The 24,765-nt window shown below is 38.4% G+C and overlaps 1 protein-coding gene and 1 long non-coding RNA gene across 10 annotated transcripts in view; one reads left to right on the top strand and one right to left on the bottom strand.

Annotated features, from left to right (window-relative positions):
• Positions 1 to 14,282, bottom strand: part of PCDH10 (protocadherin 10) — a 58,468-nt gene extending 44,186 nt beyond the window's left edge. For both annotated transcript variants that reach the window (XM_034959144.3, XM_003813984.7), the window contains exons 1-4: positions 11,640 to 14,282; positions 10,026 to 10,084; positions 9,368 to 9,474; positions 1,089 to 1,394 (exon numbers count right to left, since the gene is read on the bottom strand). In XM_034959144.3, the coding sequence (XP_034815035.2) occupies positions 1,089 to 1,394; positions 9,368 to 9,474; positions 10,026 to 10,084; positions 11,640 to 14,270 (3,103 nt within the window). In that variant the 5' untranslated portion in view covers positions 14,271 to 14,282. The remainder of the gene's footprint in view (positions 1 to 1,088; positions 1,395 to 9,367; positions 9,475 to 10,025; positions 10,085 to 11,639) is intronic.
• A 1,014-nt stretch (positions 14,283 to 15,296) lies between these two features.
• LOC129397632 (uncharacterized) overlaps positions 15,297 to 24,765 on the top strand; it is a 55,440-nt gene continuing 45,971 nt past the window's right edge. For 3 of the 8 annotated variants that reach the window (XR_010112025.1, XR_010112030.1, XR_010112029.1), the window contains exons 1-6: positions 15,297 to 15,394; positions 17,161 to 17,233; positions 18,681 to 18,822; positions 21,642 to 21,818; positions 23,762 to 23,835; positions 24,572 to 24,627. This is a non-coding gene — a long non-coding RNA (uncharacterized LOC129397632). The remainder of the gene's footprint in view (positions 15,395 to 17,160; positions 17,234 to 18,680; positions 18,823 to 21,641; positions 21,819 to 23,761; positions 23,836 to 24,571; positions 24,628 to 24,765) is intronic. The other 5 variants (XR_010112026.1, XR_010112031.1, XR_010112028.1 and 2 more) reach the window with 5 other exon arrangements.

Here is a 24,765-nt window from a genome sequence, read left to right as displayed (position 1 = left end):
TTCAATTTCAGAGGCAAAGATCGCATCATGTTCCTCACTTATTAAAGTTTGATTTTAGGCTATTTTAATTCACTAGCATGTGTGGATTTGTGAGTTAAACTTAAGACATTAGCATCCAAATTGCATTTTAGACATCTCAATATTTCCTGTCTTTCAGTATTTGTTCTCTCTTTGTATAACTTTAAAAAATAAAGCAAAACAAATGATTTTTTGGTTCTGAAGTGCTAAAGTGGTACATCATGCTGGGGTATTTGTGGTTCTGAGTAATTTGAAAAGCTGAAAACAATCCTTCATAAAACACCACCTATTGTTGTCACTACAATGTATGCATCTAATAAAAGACCATTCCTTTAAGCATATAACACTTGTCTATTTGCTTTATCTATGTCCAGGTTAGTAGCCACAACCTCAATGCATTCAATCTTTGCTTTTCACGTTATACTTCATAAAGGCTAAAATAAATATTCCTCTGTTTTTTTCCTTTAAGTTTTTAAAAACTCTTTTACTTTTCAATTTCATCAGTCATAAAAGAAATGACATATCTACAATCTGTCTCATCTTTTGTTCTAGCTTATAAGTTCCACAGCTATTTTTGTAGTAGATGAAATAAAACATTATGTAGGATGGATCTGCTATATAAGATAAGTCATCTTTTGATTGAGTTGTTATGAGTTTTATCTTTATCAAACATTATTTATGTAGTTTGACCAAGATATTGAATTGCCAGTAATATTTATCCATTAACTAAAAGAAAAATATTTCTATTTCTCATTACCAAGATCCTCAAAGGAAATATATTATGGAATCTCAAAGCATTTTTATTGTTCGCAATGATTATATAAAATAATCAATTTGGAGAATATAGTCCTATATTTTGAAAGAGCTCAGTGCAATTATTAATGTCTCAATGTTAGAGGAATCTATTATTTTAAATAAAGAATATTGCCCTAAAGTGCTGCCAGCATCCAGTCACTTTTATCTTTATTTCTTAAAAAAACCTGAACTCCATTTTTACCAAAAAGAGTGGAATGTTGAACTTTATCTCCTCAAAGGGAACACTTTAACAGAGCCCTTTGTGTAATACTTACTCAAATATGGTGGTTTGTAAGGCGCTCGCGTATTAGTCAGCAGTCCATCCAGCTCCTTCCTCTCCAGAGTGCTGTGAAGGGCCTTCTCTTTGCCAAAGGTGGAAAAGGACCGCTCTGCCCCAGGCTGGGCTTCTGGAGTTTCAAACACCTCAGTGTCTGGAACAGAGTCCATGCCGGGAACATGCAGATTGCTGCGATAATCAGCAGCCTGGCGTCCATCAGAAGGGACAAAAGAAGGCATCCAGCACCGATCTGAGTGGCCCAGAGCTTTACATTCCTCAGTGCAATTGGAGAAGAGATCCATACCTGTAAGCAGAAAACAGAAACTACGGATGTAGTCTTCACCAACATGACCAGTTACTTAGCAGTGTAAGATTACAGGTAGCATAAAGGGTGACAAGTGAAGGTGTCTTAACAAATTTTTCCTGGCTTATCCTGACAGGAACCAAATATTGTTTTGTCTCATTTTTGTTCATCACTTTAAAAAGGGAAAATGATCTGCAAATGTAAAAGATAAGACTCTTCTGGCAAAGAGGCCTCTGAGATAGATGTTTCTAAACTACTTAGGGTATTGGGGAAAATATTGGCTCTAAACAATTTAAATAACTGGGAAATGGTGAATAAAAATAGTAGACATCTTTTAAAAAATCTCTTGTGAAGTTCATAACAGATAAAACAACAAGGTGTAAAAGCTTTAAAATCCATGATCCCTAACAATGATAAATATCTGACTTTTTTCCTTAAAAACAAATAAACATAAGAAATATGCCAAGCACCAAAAATGATATTTAGATTATGAAATTTGAATATGAAGCAGAAAGTGAAATTCAACAGAAATGTGGCATACACAGAGGAAAATCAGTAAAAAACAAGAATAAAACACAATTTCATTAGCAGCTAAAAGCATATTTTCCGAGGTTTCTAGGAAATGACTTCCTAAAGGTATTCCTCAATGACACTCTGGTAGTCCATATTACTAAAAACCACTTATTATTTACCACCTTAGACAAATCCAGAACAAATGACTGTAATTAATGAAACCAAGGTAACCAAATGCAGTGTAAATCAACTGCAGATACTATTGACAAATACGTTATTACTTGCTCTATAGTGGAACACAATTGTCCTAGTCAACAAAGAGTTGTTTGCTTACTAATCCTATAATACCAAGATTTCAAAGGACAAGTTCAAATTTCATTGTCTTCCTTAGATTGACAAGATTACAAATATTATCTGATTATGATCAAGAAAGGTCATTCAGTTTCTTAAGCAAAGCATAAGAATTTTCAAGCACTACAGAATACTATTTGATATTAATGCTGATATATATAGCACTACACAGAAAAACACATAAACAAAAATAGCATTTTAATGTTTTTCTAAACATAGTAACATATCTATCAGATATTTTAAAACAGGGCCAAAGCAATCTCAACCTATTCTCAAACTTTAAATGGCTAAGAAGCTCCCCGGCTCACTGGCGTGGGGCTGGGTGTGGAATGACAGTGCCTAGTAGGCCACTTTATTTTTTAAATAATATTTTAAAAAAAGAAAAAATAATAAAAAAATTTTAAAAGAGGATCAATTTGAAAAACAAAAGTATATTATTAGTCTGTAGAAAAGAAACTCGAATCCATGCACAGTCTGGAAAAACATTTTTTAAATCAAAAGAATATTTATTTAATGAACATACTTGATTGTTACTTCTATTAATATCACAAGTGATTTGAGCTCTTGAGCAAGTTTTGGTTTTTAAATTCCTGATAGTATTCTGTTACATATTGATTTATGTGTATTTGTGTATATGTTATCTGCATATATAAAATAAAATAATTTTTCAAAATTATGAACACTCTAGTTTGTCTAACACTATCTAGATTATCTAGATTATCTAATACTTAACTCTAGTATTTTGGAGTTAAGAACAGCAAATTACATAAATTTAAAAAAGTAACACCAAGCTTCTTATCATATATTAATCTCATTGCATAATGACTTTTTTAAAATTTTACATTAAACTATGTAGAATGCTAAGTCTGACTTTGATTATAATATTTCACTGATAATTTTCCTGTATAAGTCTGGAAATAAATTACTGATCAGTGAACTGTTGAGGAACGGAAACGTGAGCTGAAGCTGGGATTAACGAATCTGACTGAGAACAGCATGTAAAACATGTAAATGTTTCACTAGACACCAGAGAAGCTCACTCCTTTATCCTAATTCTGCAAGAAGATATGTGAAACGAAAAAAAGAAAGGGAACTAGAATGTCCCTGATACACATTTACATACTAACTAGGTAGAGGCTACAGAACCAGAGAGAAGATTGATACTTTGACATGATAAGTGCTGCCTATTTATTAATAGAATGATGGGGGAACATAGATTTTTTTAATAGTAGAAACGTCTTTAAGAGTAAAATTATTACGAGCAATTATTTATTTTTAAAATAAACATATACTCAATTTGAATAGCTGATATAATTACATTCCAATATACATTAGAACTAATATCATTTTTCTTCACATGACGACTACATATCATTTTAAATATGCTAGACAAGGCAATATACAACCTTTCACATATTTTTTTTGCACCTAGGCCCAACTACTCTTCTAATTGTGAATATGACGCTTCCACACATAATTTTAATAATCTAGTATGTCAACATATATTAGGATACTGCTTGATTTTGGTAGAAATTACTTTTATGTAGTTTATACCCCAATGTGCCTATTTTCCTATCTGGAAAGTATGTTTTTCTTCTGCCTCTTTTGATTATTTGAGTTTGGTTAAAATTTCCTTAGATTATGTAGTAAAGTTCACACAAGTTGAGAATCTGTATTAAAAATAAACTATAGCATGTGCATGGCAAAAAAAAAAAAGTGAGGATATAGAAAAAGTTTTTTGTTAAATGAACAGTATCACTCTACAGAGACAATAAACATGTAAATAATGTTGTTAATAAATCTATGAATTAATCCTTTTAAAGTGGAAGTCCTTTAGTAATAATATACAGCTTCATATAACTAGAAGGAAAGGTAAGGTGGCTCAAATTGTACATAAATATTTCACCAGTTTTATTGATAAGTGTACCTATTTCTCAGGAAGAAAAATCAGACATAGAAACAAACATTTAAAACAATGTAAATAGTAAATCAATAAACTTCAGATAAGTAACAGAAAAATTAATTAAAATTGATTTTTTCATTTGTTATGTAGTTATATAGTTTGAGAGCTATATAAATTTATTCCACTACGATTCCTCACCTTCGGAAGATACTGTATAACTAACATTTTATCTTTTATCTCCTGTCGCTAGTCCCATTAAATATAGTACTTTAATTACCAAGTAAGCAGAGGCATATTTAAGTTTTGTTGTGATAAATGACTTTATGATGCACAGGCATGCCAGATATTACAGTAGCTAGGATATGTTAAAATGCATAACTTTAACACTGCTCTTACAATTTTTTAATAGCTCAAATTGGCAGCTCAAAAGTTAATAAGTTTAACTTAATTTTTCTTTTTCTCATTCAAATGCCCTTACTATGGAAACTGTGGGATTTTACAACAGAAAATTACAGACCAAAATTCAATTAAATTAAAAAAACAATTAAATAGACTTTAGGGATACAAGTGCAATTTTGTTATGGTGGTGTAGTCTGGATTTTTAGTGTAACCATCACCTGAATAATGTAAATTGTACTCATTAGATAATTTCACATCCCTCACCTGGCTTCAGTCTTCCCACCTTTCAGAGTCTCCAATGTCTATTATTCCAAACCTCAGTTTTGAAATTTTGGTAATATCTAATAAATGTTGCAACATATACCTTTTACTTGCAATCTCTTTTTCTAGTTATTTATTTTTTCCACTTTTCAGAAATAATCTGTTCTGCAAGGGATGATAGCTGAAGTGATAGACTGCCTGTTATGCAAAGATATATTTAGACAAATTTTAAAGTACATGGTTTTCAACTGGCAAGTAACCTGTCCTGTATACTCACAGGCAGTGGATATTTCCATTGAGACCAAATTGTGATTTCAAAAATTTTAGAATTCAATTTGTGCTACTTTTTTGGTGACTGTCATAATACAATATTGTGTGAACATTTCTTTTTGTGCAACAAGCTTTCATTCAAAACGTTTATTTTTTTCCAAATATGATAAATTAATTTTAAAGAAGATATAAAACTTTTCATTTTTTGAGAAGATTTCTAGTCCTCTTTTAACTACTTAAAATACATTAATTGTAACCACAAAAATTGCAGTATGTTTTAGAAAAACATGGTTTTGAAGCAGATAGTTATTAACATAACTCACTCATGAACAAAATCAAAATATGCCCATCAAAATTTTCTCCCTACCAATAATCTTTAAAAATATATATATTTTTCACCATTTTCTCTCAATATTTTGTCTTCTATATTGCCTCCAGTTATAAATCTCTCCACATTTTCAAGTTGCAGCTCAAAGTTTCACTAGTGAATAAGGTTTTATAAATACTGGTGTAAATCCATTTTATATATAAACCCAAAATCAAATTTGGCAATTATCTAAATTCTTAATGGAGTTTGGAAATAGGTATTTGTGTTTATAATAAACCAAGAATTCTATTGCTGATATTGTAGTAATGCACTGGCTCAATGCATTTCAATGATATATTTTATCTACTAATTTGAAATTACTGACCAATCAAATCACTTTATTTTTAAAATTCATAGCCAAATTTTGACCATGCATTATATCTATAATTAGTTAGAAACTAAACATATTTGGAAGATAAGTTCTCCTGTAACTGAAAGAAAAAATTATTGAAGAGAAATTTGACAATTTTCAGAGAATGTCTAACAAGTAATTCAATCACTTATTAGGATTCTCTCTTCAACATATTTTTTTAAAGGCACAAGGTATTAAAAATAAATCTATAATTAAGCTTAGCATTATTGACAATGTAGGTATTTTATAATGGAAAAAGCAACCTCTCACTACTAAACAGATCACTTTAGATATACCTCAAATAATATTAAAATGTTTAAGAATATACAATTTAAAATATTCTATCTGTATCCTAAAATAGAAGAAATAATTATGCTTTAATCTAATGATATAATAAAGTTGAAAACATATTTCTTTAAAGTCCAATTCTTTGGCTGTTTAAGCTGTGATTAATCAGTTTTTCCTCTTGTGATGGTTTATGTCTGCATTTACCACTTCTCCTTGGACTACTGCCATATCTAACCAATACATCAATAGTGCACTGAAAAAAACGGGAAGCACCTTGACAAGGCTATAGAAAGAAAGTGCCACAGAGCAGTGGTCAAGGCGAAGAATTTCACACATGGAGCCAGGTGCAGTGGAAAACTGAAAAAGCTTATGTGATTCTCTGTGCAGCTGCCTTCGTGTTTAAAGCCCTTCTATGAACAACATTGGTGACGGCAAATGGCTTAGAAAAAAGAAAAGCAAGAAGGAGGGGGTGGAAGATAGAACAAAAAAAGAAAACTATTCATAAAAGAATAAATAGAAGGCATATCTAAATAAATAATACAGAATAATGTTAATGTAGAAAAAGAAATAGGAATAAAGAAAAAGGAAGTTTAAACAGGTGAAGCACTAAGCTAAATAGTCTGTACACTATAGTGTGGAATATGGTACAAACTGAAAGAGAGAATTCGGAGTCTCTATCTTTCTAATGTTAGTTTTGCTTGATAATCTAACTTTTCCCTACTAAAACCTAGTTAAGTGAGATTTGCTAATTGTAACACAATGTTTTTTTCCTATCCTGAACTTAGAAAGCTATGCTATGAGTAATATTACCTAATTTTGCAAAATTGGAAAATCATTAATATCTGGCTTTACAATGAAATAAAACAGATTTATCTGAAATGGGCTTAAATTTTTGGAAATAGTCTAGCTGCTTGATGTGAGGTTTATAGTACATAACAGCAGTATGGATTGAAAAAAGTCTTTAAGTAAATGCATTTTAATTCTCTGCATTTGAGGTTTTATACTTAAAAAAGAAAACACTTCAAAATCATTCTTACAATAAAATTAGACATTAAATCTGATTGCAATTCAGCACACAAAGGTGCAATCACTTCTTAACGTAAGTGCTTTATTACAATCCTAAAATAGCTATTATTGTGCCCAGTATGTTGTGGCTGCCGTGTAACTATTAATGAGATACATAAAAGGATTGCTAATTCTGTAACACTTTTACATGTTTAAGAACTTAAAGATACAAAAAAATTTTAACATTTTGATAAAAACAAAAACTGCCTGGCTGAAATGTTTTCCACAACACATTTTAACATTTTAGTATTCTTTTAAATGCTTTGACATCTCCAATAATTTGAAAGAAACATTACAGAAATGGTAACACTGAGTGACTGTGAAATGAAGTAGCTACTGGGAAGATGCACTGATAAGAATATGTTCTCATCTATCTTCCAAATTTGGCTCTTTTGCAGATGTTTATTCATTTCTCTTTCTTCAGTTAGGTTATTATGGGTCATTATGTCTGAGGGACAAAACTAATTGAAATGTTCATTGAGATTGAAGTGCTACAGGAAAAACAAAGCGGGGCGTGTGGGGTGGGAAAGGAGTAAAATGCATCCAAAGAAACATGCAACAAATACTCTTTTTAAAACATTAAACATTTTGTTTTAAAAGTTTTAAAAGGTTGACAGTTAAATTAGAAACTCTGAAAAAGAACACGAATGAGCAATGCTAAATGTACAGTTTTTAAAGATAACAATAAATCATATGCCATATATAGGGCAAAAATGAAAGGGACTTTGTACTCACATATAAACTTCTGGCAAGATCTGCTTTGTTGTCAGGTTCCCAGACACTAAATAGATGCTCTGTTCACTTAGCGTGAAGGCCCGCAAGGGGCAGAGACCTCCGGGGATTCTTGGCAGTTCTCAAGTCTCATTAGGCCTGCATATTAATGACTCACAGCAATATAAAGAGACCCTTGAGCAGCCTTTTTTCCCTTCCTCCTGCCTGGGTTTCCCAAGGCTAAGGCAGCCACAGACACAGCACACATTAGCCAAGTGAGAGGCTTGTAGCAACCACTGCTGCCAGGCCACCATGGGGTGTACGCTGCCCTTTGACACACTGCCTCAGCACCATCCAGAGGTCCACAAGTGTGTTAAGGAATGGGTGCTCTCGAGGACTAATATCACCTTGAAAATAAGAACCTATCACTCTATGGTTATATTATTAAGTAAAATAAAGGTCCAGTCTCAAGAGAGTTGAACCCAGAGACAGTCTAAGATCGACATTTTCAGGAGTTAGAAAAGTTGACTAGCCTTTCTATTTCTTCATGTGTCAAATAAACACAAAACTACATAGAAAAAGTAAAATATTCAACAAACACCCTTCAAAGATGAAAACCAAAAAATTAGGAAGGACACCAGAAGTTTATTAAATCATTTTCATTTTAACATACATATTTTATTTCATGTAAGAGTTTCCTTTTAGTATTAGTAATAAGAGTTACCAGGATCTCATAAAACTTGACTTTCTAAAAAGAAAAGTAAAATAAAATGAATATATAGCACATTGAAACCTATCAGTGACTACCATCAAGCCCACAAACAAATATACTCAGAGTTCACCTTTTGATGTGTCATGGACCCTGTTGAAAATATGAAGAAACCGAGGACACTCCAAAAAATACACATTATCACATATTACCTAAGGTTCTGAAGCCTAAGACTCAAGATTAGAAACTCTGTTTTCAATCCATTAATGACTTTTAATCACCATTACTTTTCTCATTCAATACTTGGTGGTGTGTAAAATGCATTGCCCTGGAAAACAAGAAATGTGGATTCTAGTCTTCAGTCATCCATTTATCTTCTTGTGACCTTGTGCAGGTCAATCAATTTTATCCATCTTCAGTTATCTCATCCATAAACAAGTTTAAGAATACCTTAATTGACTGAAGACTGGTAACCGGACCAGGTGAGAGAGCTATGTCTTTCTGTATGCAATGTGTCCATTAAAGAACATTACATAAGCAAGATCTATTTCGTATTCTGACACTCTCCTCAATGAATTCCTAACATTAACTCTCCAAAGGAACATCGCATTTTTACAATTCTCTTTAAGTCTGCAATTATCAAAGTAGAGTGACACTATTTTTCTGTAGAGTTACCAGCATTAGACCTATGGAAAATTGCCTAGGACATCATCCTTCCTAGGTTTATTTTTAAAAACAAAAACTATAAAAGTTAGCATTTAGATTGCCCTTTGATCACACTTACCAGCTGACTGGGCACGGTTGGTGGCATCATGATCACTATCTCCCTGTTCACTGTCTCCATGACCACTGTCCTTAGAGCTTACTATGTCGGCTTCCTGGAATGCAGAACTAGAAGTACAAAAATGTGAATATTAGAATAAAAAAGGTGAAGAAACACAGAAAACATTCTTCTGCCACCACATGGTCACAGATGGTGCTGCAGACTCACAGACCTCTTAGTTGGCTTTGTTTCTGCATAAAGCTAGTTTTTATAGCCTAAGCTTAACTATTTAAAAATGATCGATTAACAGTCATTTTGAGCACTTAAGTCATGTAAAGTTTAGGCATTACTCTATAATTGGAGCTAAATACATGTTTATATCATTTTCATAAAATAGATATAAATATACATTTGGAACAGTGAGGAAGACTATCGGAAGCTGTGTAGGAGTGTAAATTGACAAAATATTCAAATATAGTTTAAGCGTTGTATATAAATGAAATATAATGTACAATTTTTAATGTATTGTCTAGGAAACACAATATAGTTCATATTTATGTCCTGCCTTAATTGAAAATATTTTATACATTTTAATTTTAATTTAGAATAATATACCTACTTCCTACTTTTACTAGGTTGTAAATTGTCCATTACTGCTAGGGAGAAAAAGAGTCCATACCTGTTAACTCGGCGAGGTCTGTCAACTAGATAGCTGAGCTCTGCTCGCTGGTGTTTAGTCTAGGAAAAAAATAAATAAATCAAGAGCATTTGAATGCTATGGGTTGAACTAGCAGTCTACTTTTGAGGTTAGGAACTATATCTAGCTTAAGTAATTGTATATATTTTTATCAATTTCCAAGCTCTCCTAAAACCTCATCCTAGTGATTGTTCTGTAAGGGCAGGGGAGATATGCAGAGACACTTAAATCCACATTTTAGTCACTTGTAAAGGTTAAAAAAAATTGGCTAACTTTAAATGTGTGTGTGTGTTTTAAAGAGAAAATGCAAATGACCTCATGGCTAGAGCTCATATATATATTGTCTCTAACAGAGTCAACCTGTTTATATTCTGCTGTCTTTTTCTTCAGTGGCTTAAAAAAGTGTTTAGGTGCATACTGGTTGACACAAGAAAAACAGCACGCTCAATAAGCAAAAAGTTTGGATATTTTATGGAATTATGTTGTTGTTTATTTTCAAAATGTGCTTAAGATACAAATGAGCTGTACAAATATTCATGAAAGTCAATTAATAATATCTAAGACTCAAATAAAATAACCTGCCAGGAAAGGAGTTCATAATCCTGCCCGCCCCCCCACCCCCATTCTTTTCCCCTCCAAAGGCCCTCTGCATTCGCCTCCCCACCTCTACCACCCACACACCTTTCCGGTCCAAGCTTGCTTTCACATAAACCAACTTTGTTCTCCCCCCAACCCCCACCCTCCAACTTTGTCACTTCTCCATCCTTTTAAAAAGAAGTCAGAATTGACAAGCCAAATTCTTTTATGAAGAAAGCCAACAGCAGTGATTTATCCAAAACAGTGGCAAGAAGGTGATTATTAGCTAAAAAGATATATTTAAGACAACAATTGTTTAAGCCTTTCGTTAGTTTACTCTTAACAGGGGTTTGTGCCAACGCAGCTTCATTCAAATTCACACTGTGTGGGCGCTCGGCTTCAAGAGCGTCTGTAAATGCTGTCCAGAGCCGAACTGAAGGCTTTTTTTGCAACCCGAGTTCAGAGGACAAGGATCTGGTAACTTGTTCACTAAAACATGCATTCGAGGTTAGACAACTGTGTAAAGTTAAACAATCTATAGCTTACTTGTACATGCGACTAAAAGCATCGTTAAACAAAGCAAAATAGAGCCAACTTTATTAATGCCTGGGACAGACGCAAAGAAAAAAGACCTTTGCCAGTGCTAGAAAGTAAGTCCCTCCTCCACATTTCCCTCTCCCTTCACGCAGTTTCCCTTCATGCCCAGGTTACTGAGAAGGGAAAGGACTGACAGGAATTGAGGTTTTAAAGGAAAGATGGAAGAGCAAAGGAGGGAGCTCCAAGGTGGCAAAGTACCAAGGGGACGGAATGAAAATAAATGTGAAAGGGTGGAACAACGCGAAAGTTAGGTTACACACGAAGGAGTGGGAGAAGGTGACCGCCCATCTCCGCTCCCACAACGATACACATAAGCTAATATCCTAAAAATAGATACAGTGCACCAGAGATACAAGGGCCGGGCTAGAGGAGGCTTTCTGATGGAGGAGATGAGAGATGGTGGTCCTTTAGCTTCAGCCTTACCTCGTTGGACAAAATGCTTCCGTTGGAGATGATATCAGGCTGCTGGTCGGTGTAACCGGTGACGATGGCCCCGCAGGGGTTGTGCTCAGTGTCCGTACTCCGCGAAGGGCTGCAGGGCTTAAGAAACATCAGGTCGGTCTTGGCGGACTCAGGGGTCAGGCATACCTGATAGCAGTAATTCTGGTTGTGGTGGTGGGAGCCAAAGCCCCCGGACTCCTCTACCGGCACCTGGGCCGGGTTACTGGGTACATTGGAGCTCTGCACCAGCATGATGTCCGACTTGCTGAGTTTCTTCTTGCGCGCCCGGGCTTGGCGGCCACAGCAGGTCGAACCTCCGCCACCGCAGCAGCAGCAGCAGAGGCAGCAGTCGCTGGCCAGACAAGTGTAGATGTTGAGCTTCTTCTCTTTTTGGCAACGAACGGCCAGCACGATCATGGCCAGCAGGAAGATGAAGGACACCGAGCCCAACGCGATGATGAGGATGAGGGTGAGGTCTAGCGAGGTTTCCCCGCCGCCAGAGCGGCTGGGGCGCTGGTGCTCTCCTGACCCTCCGCCTCCGCTCCCGCCCCCGCCCTGGGGCTCCACGGCGCCATCCACCAGCTGAACCACCAGGGTGGCGGTAGAGGACAGGGGCGGCTGCCCATGGTCGCGCACCTCGATCACCAGCTCATAAGGCCGCTGGGGGTCGCGCTTGGCCGGGACTCGGCGTGCTGTGCGCAGCTCCCCGGTGCGCCAGTCCATGCGAAAGAGGTTCATTTCGTTGCCACGCACGATGCTGTAAGTGAGCCGGGCGTTCTCGCCGTCGTCCGCGTCCACGGCGGCCACGCGGGTGACCAGGTAACCCGGCTCCGCCGAGCGGGGCAGCACCTCACGCGCTGGAGTCCCGTTGCGCCCTGGTAGAGGCGCCACGATGGCAGGGGCGTTGTCATTTTGATCCACTATGAGGATGTTGACAGTGGCGTTACCAGCCAGCGCCTGGGGGCTGCCAGCGTCCCGGGCTTCCACCTGAAAACTGAAGTCCTTCAGCTGCTCATAGTCGAAGGAGCGCAGGGCGTACAAGTAGCCGTTCTCAGAGTTGATAGAAACGTAGGTGAAGACGCTCATGCCCTGGATCTGGCACTCGAGGATAGAGTAGGCAAGCTGGGCGTTGGCGCCCTCATCGCGGTCGGTGGCGCTCACCGCGTAGATGTAGGCGCCAGGCACGTTGTTTTCAGTCACATACACGTCGTAGACCGGCTGGCTGAAACGCGGCGCGTTGTCGTTCACATCCGACACTTGTACCTGGATCGACTTACTGGTGGAGAGCGCAGGCTCGCCCCGGTCCCGGGCCACTACAGTCAGGGTGTAGGAGTCCCCCGCCTCTCGGTCCAGGGGGGCTTCGGTAACGATGGTGTAGTAATTCTTAAAGGAAGACTTGAGGCGGAAAGGCACGTCTCCCAGTAGCTCGCACTGCACCTGCCCATTCTCCTCTGAGTCGCGGTCAGTCACGCTGAAAAGGGCCACCACAGTGCCGGGCGCCGCGCCCTCACTCACCGCCTCCTTCACGGTGCTGAAGCTGATCTCTGGCGCGTTGTCGTTAGCATCCAGTACTCGCACTAGCACCTTGCAGTGCGCAGGCACGGCGTTGGGGCCCAGGTCCTTGGCTTGCACGTACACTTGGTACACTGGGCTCTCTTCATAGTCCAACTCGCCGCTTACCTCCAGTCTGCCAGTGCGCGGCGAGAGTCCGAAAAGCTCCCGCGCCCGGGGCGAAATGTGGCTGCTGAAGGAGTACACTACCTCACCGTTCTGGCCCTCGTCCGGGTCGGTGGCGTTGAGCTGGATCACGAGAGTGCCTGGGGGAGAGTTCTCTGGTAGGGACACAGTGTAGACGGGTTGGTCGAAAGCGGGCACATTGTCATTGGAGTCCAGCACTCGGATGGTGAGTAGGGCCGTGCCGGTGCGCTGCTGCTGGGGGGGCAGGCCTGCTCCCCCGCCACCTCCCCCTCCTTCTCCTACTCCTCCCCCACCTCCCCCGTCCACCGCGGTCAGCACGTAGCGGTGCACCGCTTGCTGCTCTCGGTCCAGTGGCTTCTCCAGCACCAGCTCAGCGAATCGGTTGCCATCCCCCTGGGTCTGCACGTCCAGGGAGAAGTAGCTGTTGGGGGTGATCTCGTAGTCGCGCAAGGAGTTGGTGCCCACGTCTGGGTCGAATGCGCTCTCCAAGGGGAAGCGAGTGCCTGGCGTGGCGCTCTCAGAGATTTCCACCGTCAGGTCTGGCTCCGGGAAAGAGGGAGGGTTGTCATTAATGTCCAGCACCTCGATCTCCACCTGGAACAGCTCCAGGGGGTTCTCCAGAAAGACCTCCAGGTGCAGGACACAGGAGGGGCTCTGTTTGCAGATTTGTTCGCGGTCTATTTTCTCGTTCACGTACAGCACCCCTGTCTCCAGGTTGAGGTCTAAGTAAGGGGTCCTTGAGTTGGGCACCGTCTGAAACCCGCGAGCCGAAAGTTTTGTAATGTCCAGACCCAGATCTTCAGCGATATTCCCCACGAAAGTGCCATGTTCCTGCTCCTCCTGTACCGTGTAGTGAAGCTGGGAAAAGACTCCTTCCACCATCCAGAGCAAGGCAAACAATAATAGCACAATCATCTCCAAAAGGAAAGGAAGTAGCTTCCCGCAGCCAGTCAGCCACCCAATCACCTCCCCCACCACCACGAAACAAAAAAAAATCTGAAAAAATACAAATAAAAGTGCGCTACGTGGGGGCTCCTGTGGCTTTCTGTCTTTAAAAATCTTACTCCTTTTGCTTCATTTTAGAGCTTCCCGCAATCCAGCCTCATTTTCTTTTTTAAATCTTAGCACAGGAAGGGTGACAGGCGTCCCCTTTCCTCATCTGTAATCTTTCCACTGACCAATTAATAAAATAACAATAATACAATAGTCAGCGTCCTTTATTCCGACAGTCTTGGCGCAACGCGGCGCTGGCAAATCCCAAAGAGGAAATTTCGATATTTCAAGACTGTCCTCGGTTTGTCTTCTTGCTGATGGGAGGAGAACGAGGAGGAGGAAAAAGAGGAGGAGGAGGAGGAAGAAGAAGAAGAGGAAGAGGAGAAGGAAAAGGAGATGCTGTTGGCACCGTTAAACATGCCTCTTAATGTCAACGGCTGGCAAATGCAAAAGGGCTTAAAATCAGCGATATAATTTTGTGCCGGAAAAGCACAGAACGGCTCTGCAGCTTAAAACTTTCATTCTCTTCATTTCTCCGGATGGATGTTCTTCTTGACATTTTTTTCCTCTTTCGCTCTATTTGTATTTTTTGTCTTTCAGAGTCTTGGTTCCCTCTGTCCTCATCTCCATCGTTACTTGCCTCTCTGTAAGTGTAATGAGCAGTTTCTTTTCTGCTGTTTTCTTCCCAAGCCTCTTTCCCTCTAACCTGTCTCTTTTTCCTTCCAGTCCTTCCTTCCTCCTGCTTCAGCCTCTGAGCCTGTGGTCTGGGCTGGCAGTTTCTGAGCTCCGAGCGCTCGGCTTCTCCGTTTTTGTGCAGCGCCCTCATTCTGCCAACCAATCGCCCAGGAGCACCACCCACCGAGCTGCCGATGATTGGCCAAACTGGCCGCCAAACAGACACGTCACGCGGCAGCCGGGCGGGGCGGGACAGAACTCTCGCCCGAGCGGCCGGGGTGAGTGTGAGTGTGAGAGCGAGAACAGCCCCGCAGGTCCCGAGGCGCTGGCTGGGGACAATGCCGCGGAAAGTTCCCAGTCCCCAGCCGCAGGTAATGGGGAGGGAATAGAGAGGTTCCCCTGTTTGCATCAGCAAATGCGAAAACATAATAGCAACAGCTGCGATATCCTCCCCTAGGAGCGGGATTTCCAATGATGCTAACATTCTTTTTCCTTTAAGGTATTTTCCCTAATACGGATCATGGAAATAAATCATCGAGAAGGGAAAAAGTAGCGCAGGGCCCACTAATTGGCAAGGGTTACCTAATTAAGGGACCCTAGCAGAGACTGGCAGGGCATTTAAAAAGTTGGTATTATATGGCATGTGTCAATCTAAAGGTGAGGGGGTCTGACGGGGCCGTGAGGAAAGGCGCGAAGCATACGGAGTAGGGGGTGGAGGTGACTCCTAAAAAGCGGAGGAATTCACGCTAAAGGATGTGGGGATGACAGCGCTTACAGACGGGCAGACGCGTTCGACGTGCCTCTTTCCTCCCAAAATACATATTCACAAAATACTTACCAAGTAGATTAACTCACTCGAGGACCTAGCTTCGAGCCGTGAGCGCGTTCATCAGTGACTGAGGAGTTGATTTGAGCCGCTTCCTACGAGCCCGCCATCCTAACGCCGGGCTCTGGGGCATCCGGCACACAGCACCGCCAAGCGCTGCAAAGCGCCTCTGATATCCCTGCGCCTTGTGCGGCCAAGTGCCACGCAGCGGCTGGGAACACCGGCTATTTTCTTTTTTTTTTTTTTTTTTTTTTTTTTGGCAATTGGAGATCGATCCTTTTACCCACCATGCTAGATTAGACCACTGATTTCTGCCAATCCTGGGGTCAGCCCGCGGGGTGAGGACAGTGGGGCGGCGGCGAACGCGGGCGGGGTGGTGGGCAGGGCCCGTGCACACGAGGGGCCCGAGTGTGCATCGCTGCGGGTATCTGCGAACACGTTTGCACATGCACGGTACTTGCATCCATCCTCCCTGGCCCAGGGCTTAGCTCTGTGTAAGCCCCAACGGAGCCTCCCTGAGTTCCGAAGGACGCGCTTGACCAGCTGTGAGTGCCCATTCCGGAGGCGCAGGGGCAACGCGGCACATCCACATAGCTAGTTCTTGTGAAGTTAAAACACAGCGCGAACTCTTTAATGCTGGAGAGTGGATAGAATGCCAGTTCTCTAAGGAAAGATCTATAAATATATATTTTTAATTAATGGGCCACTAGCAAGGAATTTGTTGTTTATTCACGAAAGAAGCCCCTATTCAATCTCCTTCATATGCAAAGAGATAGGAAGGTCCTTTGCTGCTTTCTGGTAATGAATGACCCAAGAATACACCACCACAACCTGCGGGAAAAGTAGAGTCGTTTTCCGACCTGGAGATACGTTGCCATTTCCTCCTGGCAAGGAATTAAGGAGGGCTAGTGTCCATGGGTGTGATAGTAGCCTGAGACGTGCTTCTGAGAGTCCCGCGAATGCACGTCTACTGCCCTGATTTCCGCGCCCCAACTCCCCGCAACGCCGGGTCCCCCCGGCCCCCGCACTTGGCTCTTTCATGAAGATGGGTCCTGCCTTTGAGCGCTTAGAAGGAAAGGATGCCAGCAAAAATGGCTAATCCTTTTCCAGCTGCAGTAAATTGAAGACTGGCCAAAGCCAAGCGAAAACCGCTGCAGTTAAAATGATTTTAGCATCACGTCTGCGGCTGAGAATGGAGCGGCAGTGTATAAAGGGACCTGTGGATCAATGAAAAGGAGATTATAGTGTATCTGAATATTAATACGGTATTGCATCTGTACTTCCACCCCTCCCCCCTTTCTTTTTCTTCAGATCTGCAGAATTGAAATGTTTTGAGCTCTTCAAGCTGACTCGTCAGAATCCTGGAGCCTTTTAAAAAATGACGGTAATTTTCTAATGCGTTCATTTGTACGTATGGAAACACTTGTGTGTGTGCGCGCGAGTGCGCGCGTGTTTGCATGTGAGAGACATGCAGCTGAATGACAATGCAGATCCAGAAACTGGGGAAGAGGGTTTCTACCCCCGAAATGTAGATGAAGTTTGAGCTGACTTGGGGCGTATGCTGAAAGCCAGAGAGCTTCCAGAGGTGGAGATGAGATGGCCAGATTTGCCTGTAAATAATCACTACATCCACTGTAACACTTGAGCTGCTTTTATTTTTTTTATTTTTTATTTTTATTTTTGGTAGCAGATGTGTTTGAATGGAACTCTCTCCGCAAACGTGGGTTACAGGCGTCTCCTAGCGGCGAAATCAGCATAGGGCAGGCCAGAGAATTTTGCTTTGGAGAGCTCGCCTTTTGGGGGCTCTACAAGATTTCTTGGGTCATAGGGGTCTGTGTCCGCACCAGCGTCGCTGAGCCCAGGCCCCCTAGAGGTCTCGCCTCTCCGACTTCTAGTCTCTGTGGCGCCAGCCAGGGACCGGCGGGGTGACGGTAGGGTCTTCTTCCCGGCCGAACAGAACAGAGCCTGGTCCTCCGCCTCCCGCTAGATAGCTCCAGCCAAGGGCAATTCCAAGAGCATTTTGTTTGGAGCCAAGATCAGATAGTGGCATTAATAGCCTTCTGTGCCCCTTTACCCTAGAGCCTTTAAAACAACCATACCCTGTCACCCACAAAACAAAACAACACTTTAAATTTGCCTTTTAAAATGCCTCTAAAATGTAACAGGTTTACTTTTTCCCTTGCTGTGTCCATCAAACAGATCCCTGCCTTTCGTTTTTCTTTTTCATTCTTACTCCCGTGGACCCCAGAATTTAGTGAGATGAGGTTTGTATATACGGCAGCCTCAGTAATGAGGCTGACTACCTCTTTGAAGTGTAGAGCATCATGTATATTTTGTGTTCCTCAATCCCCCCGTTACTGGAGCGGAAAAGGAGAAGGAAATATTTTGTACGTAATCCCTTCTTCACCCTCCCCCGTCCACCCCCTAGGAGCGCAAACTGTTTGAGCCAGGACAAACTGCACCCTAAGAAACAGAGGAATAGTTTTATTATTTGGAGGGAGGTTATCAAAATCAGTTTTCATAAAAGTCCTGGTTTATATATTAGAGTGATAGTGCACATTTTTTATTTCATTGGGCTTTAAGTGCAGCAGAAACAGGGGGGCGCTAAGGATCCCACAAGTGTGTTTTACAAACTTTGAAACTGGGTTAAGGGATTGCTTTCTTCTCTGCCCTTTGCTGCAAAGGGTGGGGCAGAAACAAGTTTGTTAACCAGCCTTTGGATAAATGAGTGTTTGCAGTGATTTAACATGACTTGAAAGCCATTTGTTTCTAAATCCTCTTATTATTGCTACGTGCCCAGAGCTTTGAGGGAAGTTTTTTTTTTTTTTTAGAATTGGAAGGAAAAATTACTTTATCAATAACCAGGCTCCACCAGGATTGACCTAGATGGTTGTTCCTGGCACTTGTCATTCTCAGCAAGCACAACTCAGAGAACAAATACAAAAGACCCAAAGTGCATTGCATCTTTTATGGGTAAGCATGAAATAGGTTTATTTGTGGTAGTGTAATCTAACTTAAGAGGTAGGAAGACAAGGCTTTGGAACCAATGCCACAAACATTGTGTTAGTTTTTGTTCATCTATAGTAAAAAGTGAATGCTGACTGGAATTTCTGGGAAAGATTTATAGCATATGCAATTTTAAGTATTCAGGTAACTCTTCAGTTACTGTGTTTTAATCCTTCAAGCCCATCAGAGAACAAACCAGTCCTTGTTCTTGGGATTGAAAATACTAGATATCCCATCATCAAGCACCATTATCTTGATATTGAAAGTAGAAATGTGCTTCTCCATTTTGTTTAACCTAGTTAATATTGGGGTGGCTTCACATTTCAGTGCCTTTTCAGTTATCAAGCAGGGACAACATTTTGTTAAACTCTAAACAGTGAATTAAAAGCACTGAATGAGCTGAAGCAGCCCTCTAATGCAAAATGACAAATTGCACTTAAGCAATACATGAACAAAAAATGATTTATGGATTTTTACAATGGTCTGAGCAAATGAAAGCAACATGAATTATACATCCTAATGCTCACAATGTCATTTTCTAATAATACTGTTTCAGTTCAGATACTATACTCTGCTCCTTTCTGTAAGAGAAATTGATCAATAAGAGGTCCAGGAATGTTTTTAAATTGGGCACTGGTTTGTGATACTGATTCCAAAGTGTGTGTGTGTGTGTGTGTGTGTGTATACATATGCATATATATGTGTGTGTGTGCATATATTTTCTTTTGGTTTTGGGGAGGTGGGTTGATGACAGACATTGAACATGCATTCTTGTCAGATTCTTCACGTATTGTGTCTTTTGGTGGTAAATAGTCCTTTGAAAACTTTTGTTTGTTCCATACTATCTTTCAGAATGCAGATAAATGGATTTCATTCAAAATGAGTCTTTATTGCCTTATGACTTCTTTTTCTAAAAATTAAAATATATTACCTCATCTTACCCTTTTCTTCCGTTGCTTTGGATATTAAAATATCTTATTTCTCCAAAATGTCTCTTAACCTCTTCATATTTGTTTTATCCTCTCTTTTTCAGATCATTGTTTTATTCTTTAGAGCATTAGAAACATACCTGGGCTAGTAAAAAGGTCATGGCACCTTAGTTTTGTAGCCTTAGTAGACAAAATACACACTATGGGTTGTCTTAAATTACAGAAAAAAAAATCAGTCAAATAAAATTTTATGTGCTGTTTGTGTTTTGAGTCTGAAAAATACAAAAATCTAGTTTCCTTTGTGTTATGATGATTGACTACTCCTAGCATTTTTATTTAACCGTTTGTGGTTTGTATAAGTGGTTATTTTTTGGGAGGTATGTAGAATTTTAAGTGAGGGTGGTGTCTGTGCTGTGTTGCATCCTCAACCACAGGAAACTGCTTAATCACCCAGAGGCCTCTAAAGTCACATTATTAGGCTTAATCTTAATTATCCAGGTTTATTTAAAAAAAGAGAAAACAACATTGAATCCCCATTTCTGCTTTTGACAGCATTAATAACTACTTTTACTGAAAGATTACTGAAATCAATGATGTGATTAGGATTGTAAATAAGAACTAAAAGACATCACATTTAAAAAGCCAGCTGCTTTGCTTAACAGGGAGATGTGTGGGTTTTACTGACATGGCCCAGAGACAGAAAATGAAGCTTCAAATATAGAGGTCGATACAGAACAATTTCAAAAATTAATTGCAAGTCCTGATCAAGTTCCTATGAGTAAGAGAGAAGTTGTCTAGAAAGAGCTCTTTTTTTTCCTTACCCAATGGTTTTACTTTTTATTTGATAGTGATACAAAACCTGCATGGTTTTAGTGTTTGCCTGGGAAGTGTAAACTATTTTCTTAAAAGGAAACCCCTTGATTTTTAAAATACAGAATAAGATTATTCTGTATAATAAGAATAAGAACCCAAATTGTGATTAGGGTTGCAAGTCATAGAGCTATATTCTTATTCTTATAATAAGAATAAGAACCCAAATCGTGATTAGGGTTGCAAGTCATAGAGCTATATTCTGAAGAGTTTTAAAACATTATTGGGGACAGACATTATCAGAATAATATAAAACACAGCTTGAGAATTACATTAATAATTAGAATTACATTAGAATTAAAATAGTAAATCAGAACAAACAGTAAAACAGATACTTCAATTTAAAAAAAAAGTATTTCTCTCAGTTTCACTGCCTGCTTAGTATAACTCTTTGTATAAGAAACATGATTTCCATGATATCTTATTTAAACGGGCTTGGCAAATGCTGTACTTTATCCTCTATTTTATTGCAATTTTATCTATTCTTTTTAGGTGAAAGTTACTAATGGTTTTTAAACAGCTTAATATTTACCTAGAATTGTTATGTAAATTATATTTGGTATTCTCCATCTATATAGGTTTTATTATCCCAACATTATAATTAATGTTATAAGGATGTTCAGAGTTTAAGTAACTCACTACATTATTACAGAATTCAAATCCAGATCTTTTGCTGCCCATATACAGGGTCATTTTATTACCCCATGGGCTTTCTTCAGTCTAACTGAATTGAATTTACTTAGGAGGTAAAACAAACAAAAATCTCAAATTAACTTAGAAATGGAGTTAATCCAGATTTTTGACTGACAGAAATGCTGATTTTATCCTAGTCAAATTGGCTAGTACTTTACTGAGTTGAGAGATGGAGGAATTCATAAATATGTTTGAGGGTTTTCTTCTTTAGGGATTTTTATCAGTGAAACAAAGCTTGAATATGTTTTCTTACAAGAGAGCGATATTATAAGCAGTCATCTTTTTCTCATGCAGAAGTGCCCAATGTGGAAATCATAGATTTCAAGGAAGGAACAAGAAAATTGATGAAACAAGTTCAAAAGAAAGGTACCTGTGCCTCATCATTCCTAAAGAACACTGATCAATGATCCCAGAAGTATGCCATGTTCTCTTAATTCATCAGAGACTGAAAGCAAAGGAAAATCAAGAAATGTACGCAGTTTACACGGTGCAAATATTGGTGTTTATTTTGTAAACATTTCTGAAGCAGTCTTTAAAAAGGGAAATGTGTTTTTGTTAAATGAATTTCAAGTATCACTTCATGCTAATTTCATCCTCAATGTTGCTTAAAAATGGTTTTAATTATAAAGTTTTGAAAATTAAAAAATTAAATTTATTCATGCCAGAAGAAAAATGGACAGGAACTTAAAAATACCTTTAAATTTTGAAAGACATAATCAAATGAAGATGATTGTGGCATCGTATTTACTACTATAAGTAAAATTTATATGAATATTTTGGTATAAGAACTGACAGAAGAAAAACATGTTTATTTTAGAAGTGAACTCAGTAATTCAGAGGATACATAATGGGCTCTATAGGGTAGGTTATACATCTTTTTTACTCATTTCTGAAGGTACCCGACTATGACAGGAGATGATATGGTAAATTTATGAGGAACATAACTTTGAGAATTAAACCAAATTGGGTTCATATTCTTGCTTCTCTAAATATTTGAACTTGGAGAAATTACTTTGAAGCCCTATTAAGTGTGTCAAACATTTGAAACATTTATTAAACTATGATGATACTTGACCTTGTTATTTTGAGGCTTCAACTGAAATGATATAGGTAAAATTCTTATCCTATAGTGGATTCTCAGTAAATGTTAATTATTTGTATGGTAAGATGTTTTGGATGAGGTAGTCTATAAATAGATATTTGTTGAGAATAATCGGCATTAATTTTCTTGGGGGTTTTATTTCCTTTATCAAATATATATTATTTACTAAGCAGATACCAAAACATTTAGTGTCCCTGTTTTGAGGGAAATTGCAATATGATTTTGAAGACTAGATGCAAATGATAAGTGAAGAAAACAACTAACTAAATTTTAGTTAAACTTCAAAAATATAAAAGTCAATTATGAGCTTTTCCCATAATTATGTATCACATTTACTTGCTTTCTTTCAGATAAACTTTTATTTTCAGTAAGTTAAAATTTATATGATGAAACTGATAGGCAGATAGATTATAAAAATCATTTTTGTAAGCAGATAGCTCATTCATTTTAAAAGTTTTTTATTTAAATATTTATCAAAATTTTATTACTAAAGGGCTTTAATTTGATAGAGTCATTTAGTTTTTTTTCCAATTCTTTAGAGTAATATCTTAATACCTTCTCCTCTATTCCTGCTAATGAGTGCTAAAATTCTCAAAATTAAAAAAAATTGGTGAAAAATAAGCCTCCTAAAATAGAATGAATTCATTAGAATACCCAATTCTGAGCCTTAAGCCTCAATTGTATTTGAACTTTCTTTTCAGCATTTTCCTTGCCATTTTCTGCCTATGATTGCTTTTATTAACATTCTCTTTAGTAATTATGACAATTTGAGAGGCAAAGACTCTCAAAAACATGCATTGGTGTTGCATTGGCGCCTAGTCATAGGAATAGTGAGAGAATGGAAAATAAATGTAAATTATGATATATGTTTCTCAAGAACTTCATAGTCCTTGATTTTGTAATCAATTTGATAAGGAATATATATATGTTTAAATAACTTCATTAAGAGTATGAAAATTATTAAAACATTTAATGACTATGAGTGCTAAAGGCATGGAGAATAAAGAAAACACTTGGATAAAATAAATTAAGCAAAAATTTCTAGAGTAGGACAGCTTTTGTTATGATTTTAATGGCAACAGTGGTGCAGATTGGTAGAAAGAAATATCTGAATAGGGTTAGATGGACTTGAGCAGTAAAGAAATGAAGGCAGGGATAGCAAGAACACTTTTCTAGAAAGGTCATAGAAACAGCAAATGAATGTATTCAATTATGGGCCAATATCCTGAATTTGGACCCAGTTGCTTAAATGCATAATTCCAGCAGTCCTCAATTTTGTTTCACTGATTTATGTTTTCCCCATCTCCACTAGAAGCTTGGCCAATTTGATGTCAATGGAAATGCGTGAGATTTTTATTCAGCATTGACACCTGAGCAATGCTTTTGGTATGTCTTGGGCTAATAGCCAATGTTCAGTCTTAGAATTATGCTAAAACTTAATATTATTGCTTGTTCCTTAGCATATATATTTGAGAACCTTGGCAGCTGCTGCTAATTTAATGGTAAAGTGCTGATTGCTGATTTTCTCAAAGCTTTTTTTTAAACCATACCTAGTCAGACTACCTAACCAAGTACCTAATTTAACAATAATATATTTACATTTTGCTGGATAACACCAGTGGTAAAAGTATTGTTTAAGCCCAAGGAACCTGACAAGCATTCAGTTGGTCACAGTTTTTGATGGATTTGTTGGCTGCATAACTAATTAGTACTTAATGAAGATGTGCTGACTGGATGAATGAATGCTTGACTTTTTACCTTTCTGTTTTAAGTTTTAAAATATATTTCTAAGATATTATACCTCAGTTTCACAAGCTATGTTTTTAATAATCTGATTTGTAACAAGTCTTTTAAAATGTTATTTTTAAGAAACTTTACCTAAAATGAAAAATTCACTATACCTAATTACAAGTGCCAATTAATACAGTGCATTTCTCAAAACTGCCACTACTCAAAAGTGGTATCTCTTCTTATAATTTTCTTTTGTTTTCAGATTTTCTTCTCATTTCATAATACTATGTTGAATATATAAATATTTCATATAACTATATATGAAACATATTTATATATATAGAGTAAGTACAATGGCCAATATTCTGAATTGTTTTGTTCATTTTATAAGGTCATGATGTTATACTAAGAAGAAACCACCTGAGATGAGACTGTTAGATGTTAAGAGTAAGTATGGCTGATACAGAAAGACATTTGCTGCCCCAGGTAGAATCAGGAGGTATTTTAATTTTGAAGCATGTTGCAGGGTTAAGTTAAAAAGAAAGGTTGATTGACCTGTTAGATTTAAAATGATGTCTTGAATTT

Source organism: Pan paniscus, chromosome 3 (assembly GCF_029289425.2).
Source record: "Pan paniscus chromosome 3, NHGRI_mPanPan1-v2.0_pri, whole genome shotgun sequence".
In the NCBI taxonomy this organism is placed as follows: Eukaryota; Metazoa; Chordata; class Mammalia; order Primates; family Hominidae; genus Pan; species Pan paniscus.
This window is presented reverse-complemented; position numbering and strand designations above follow the sequence as displayed.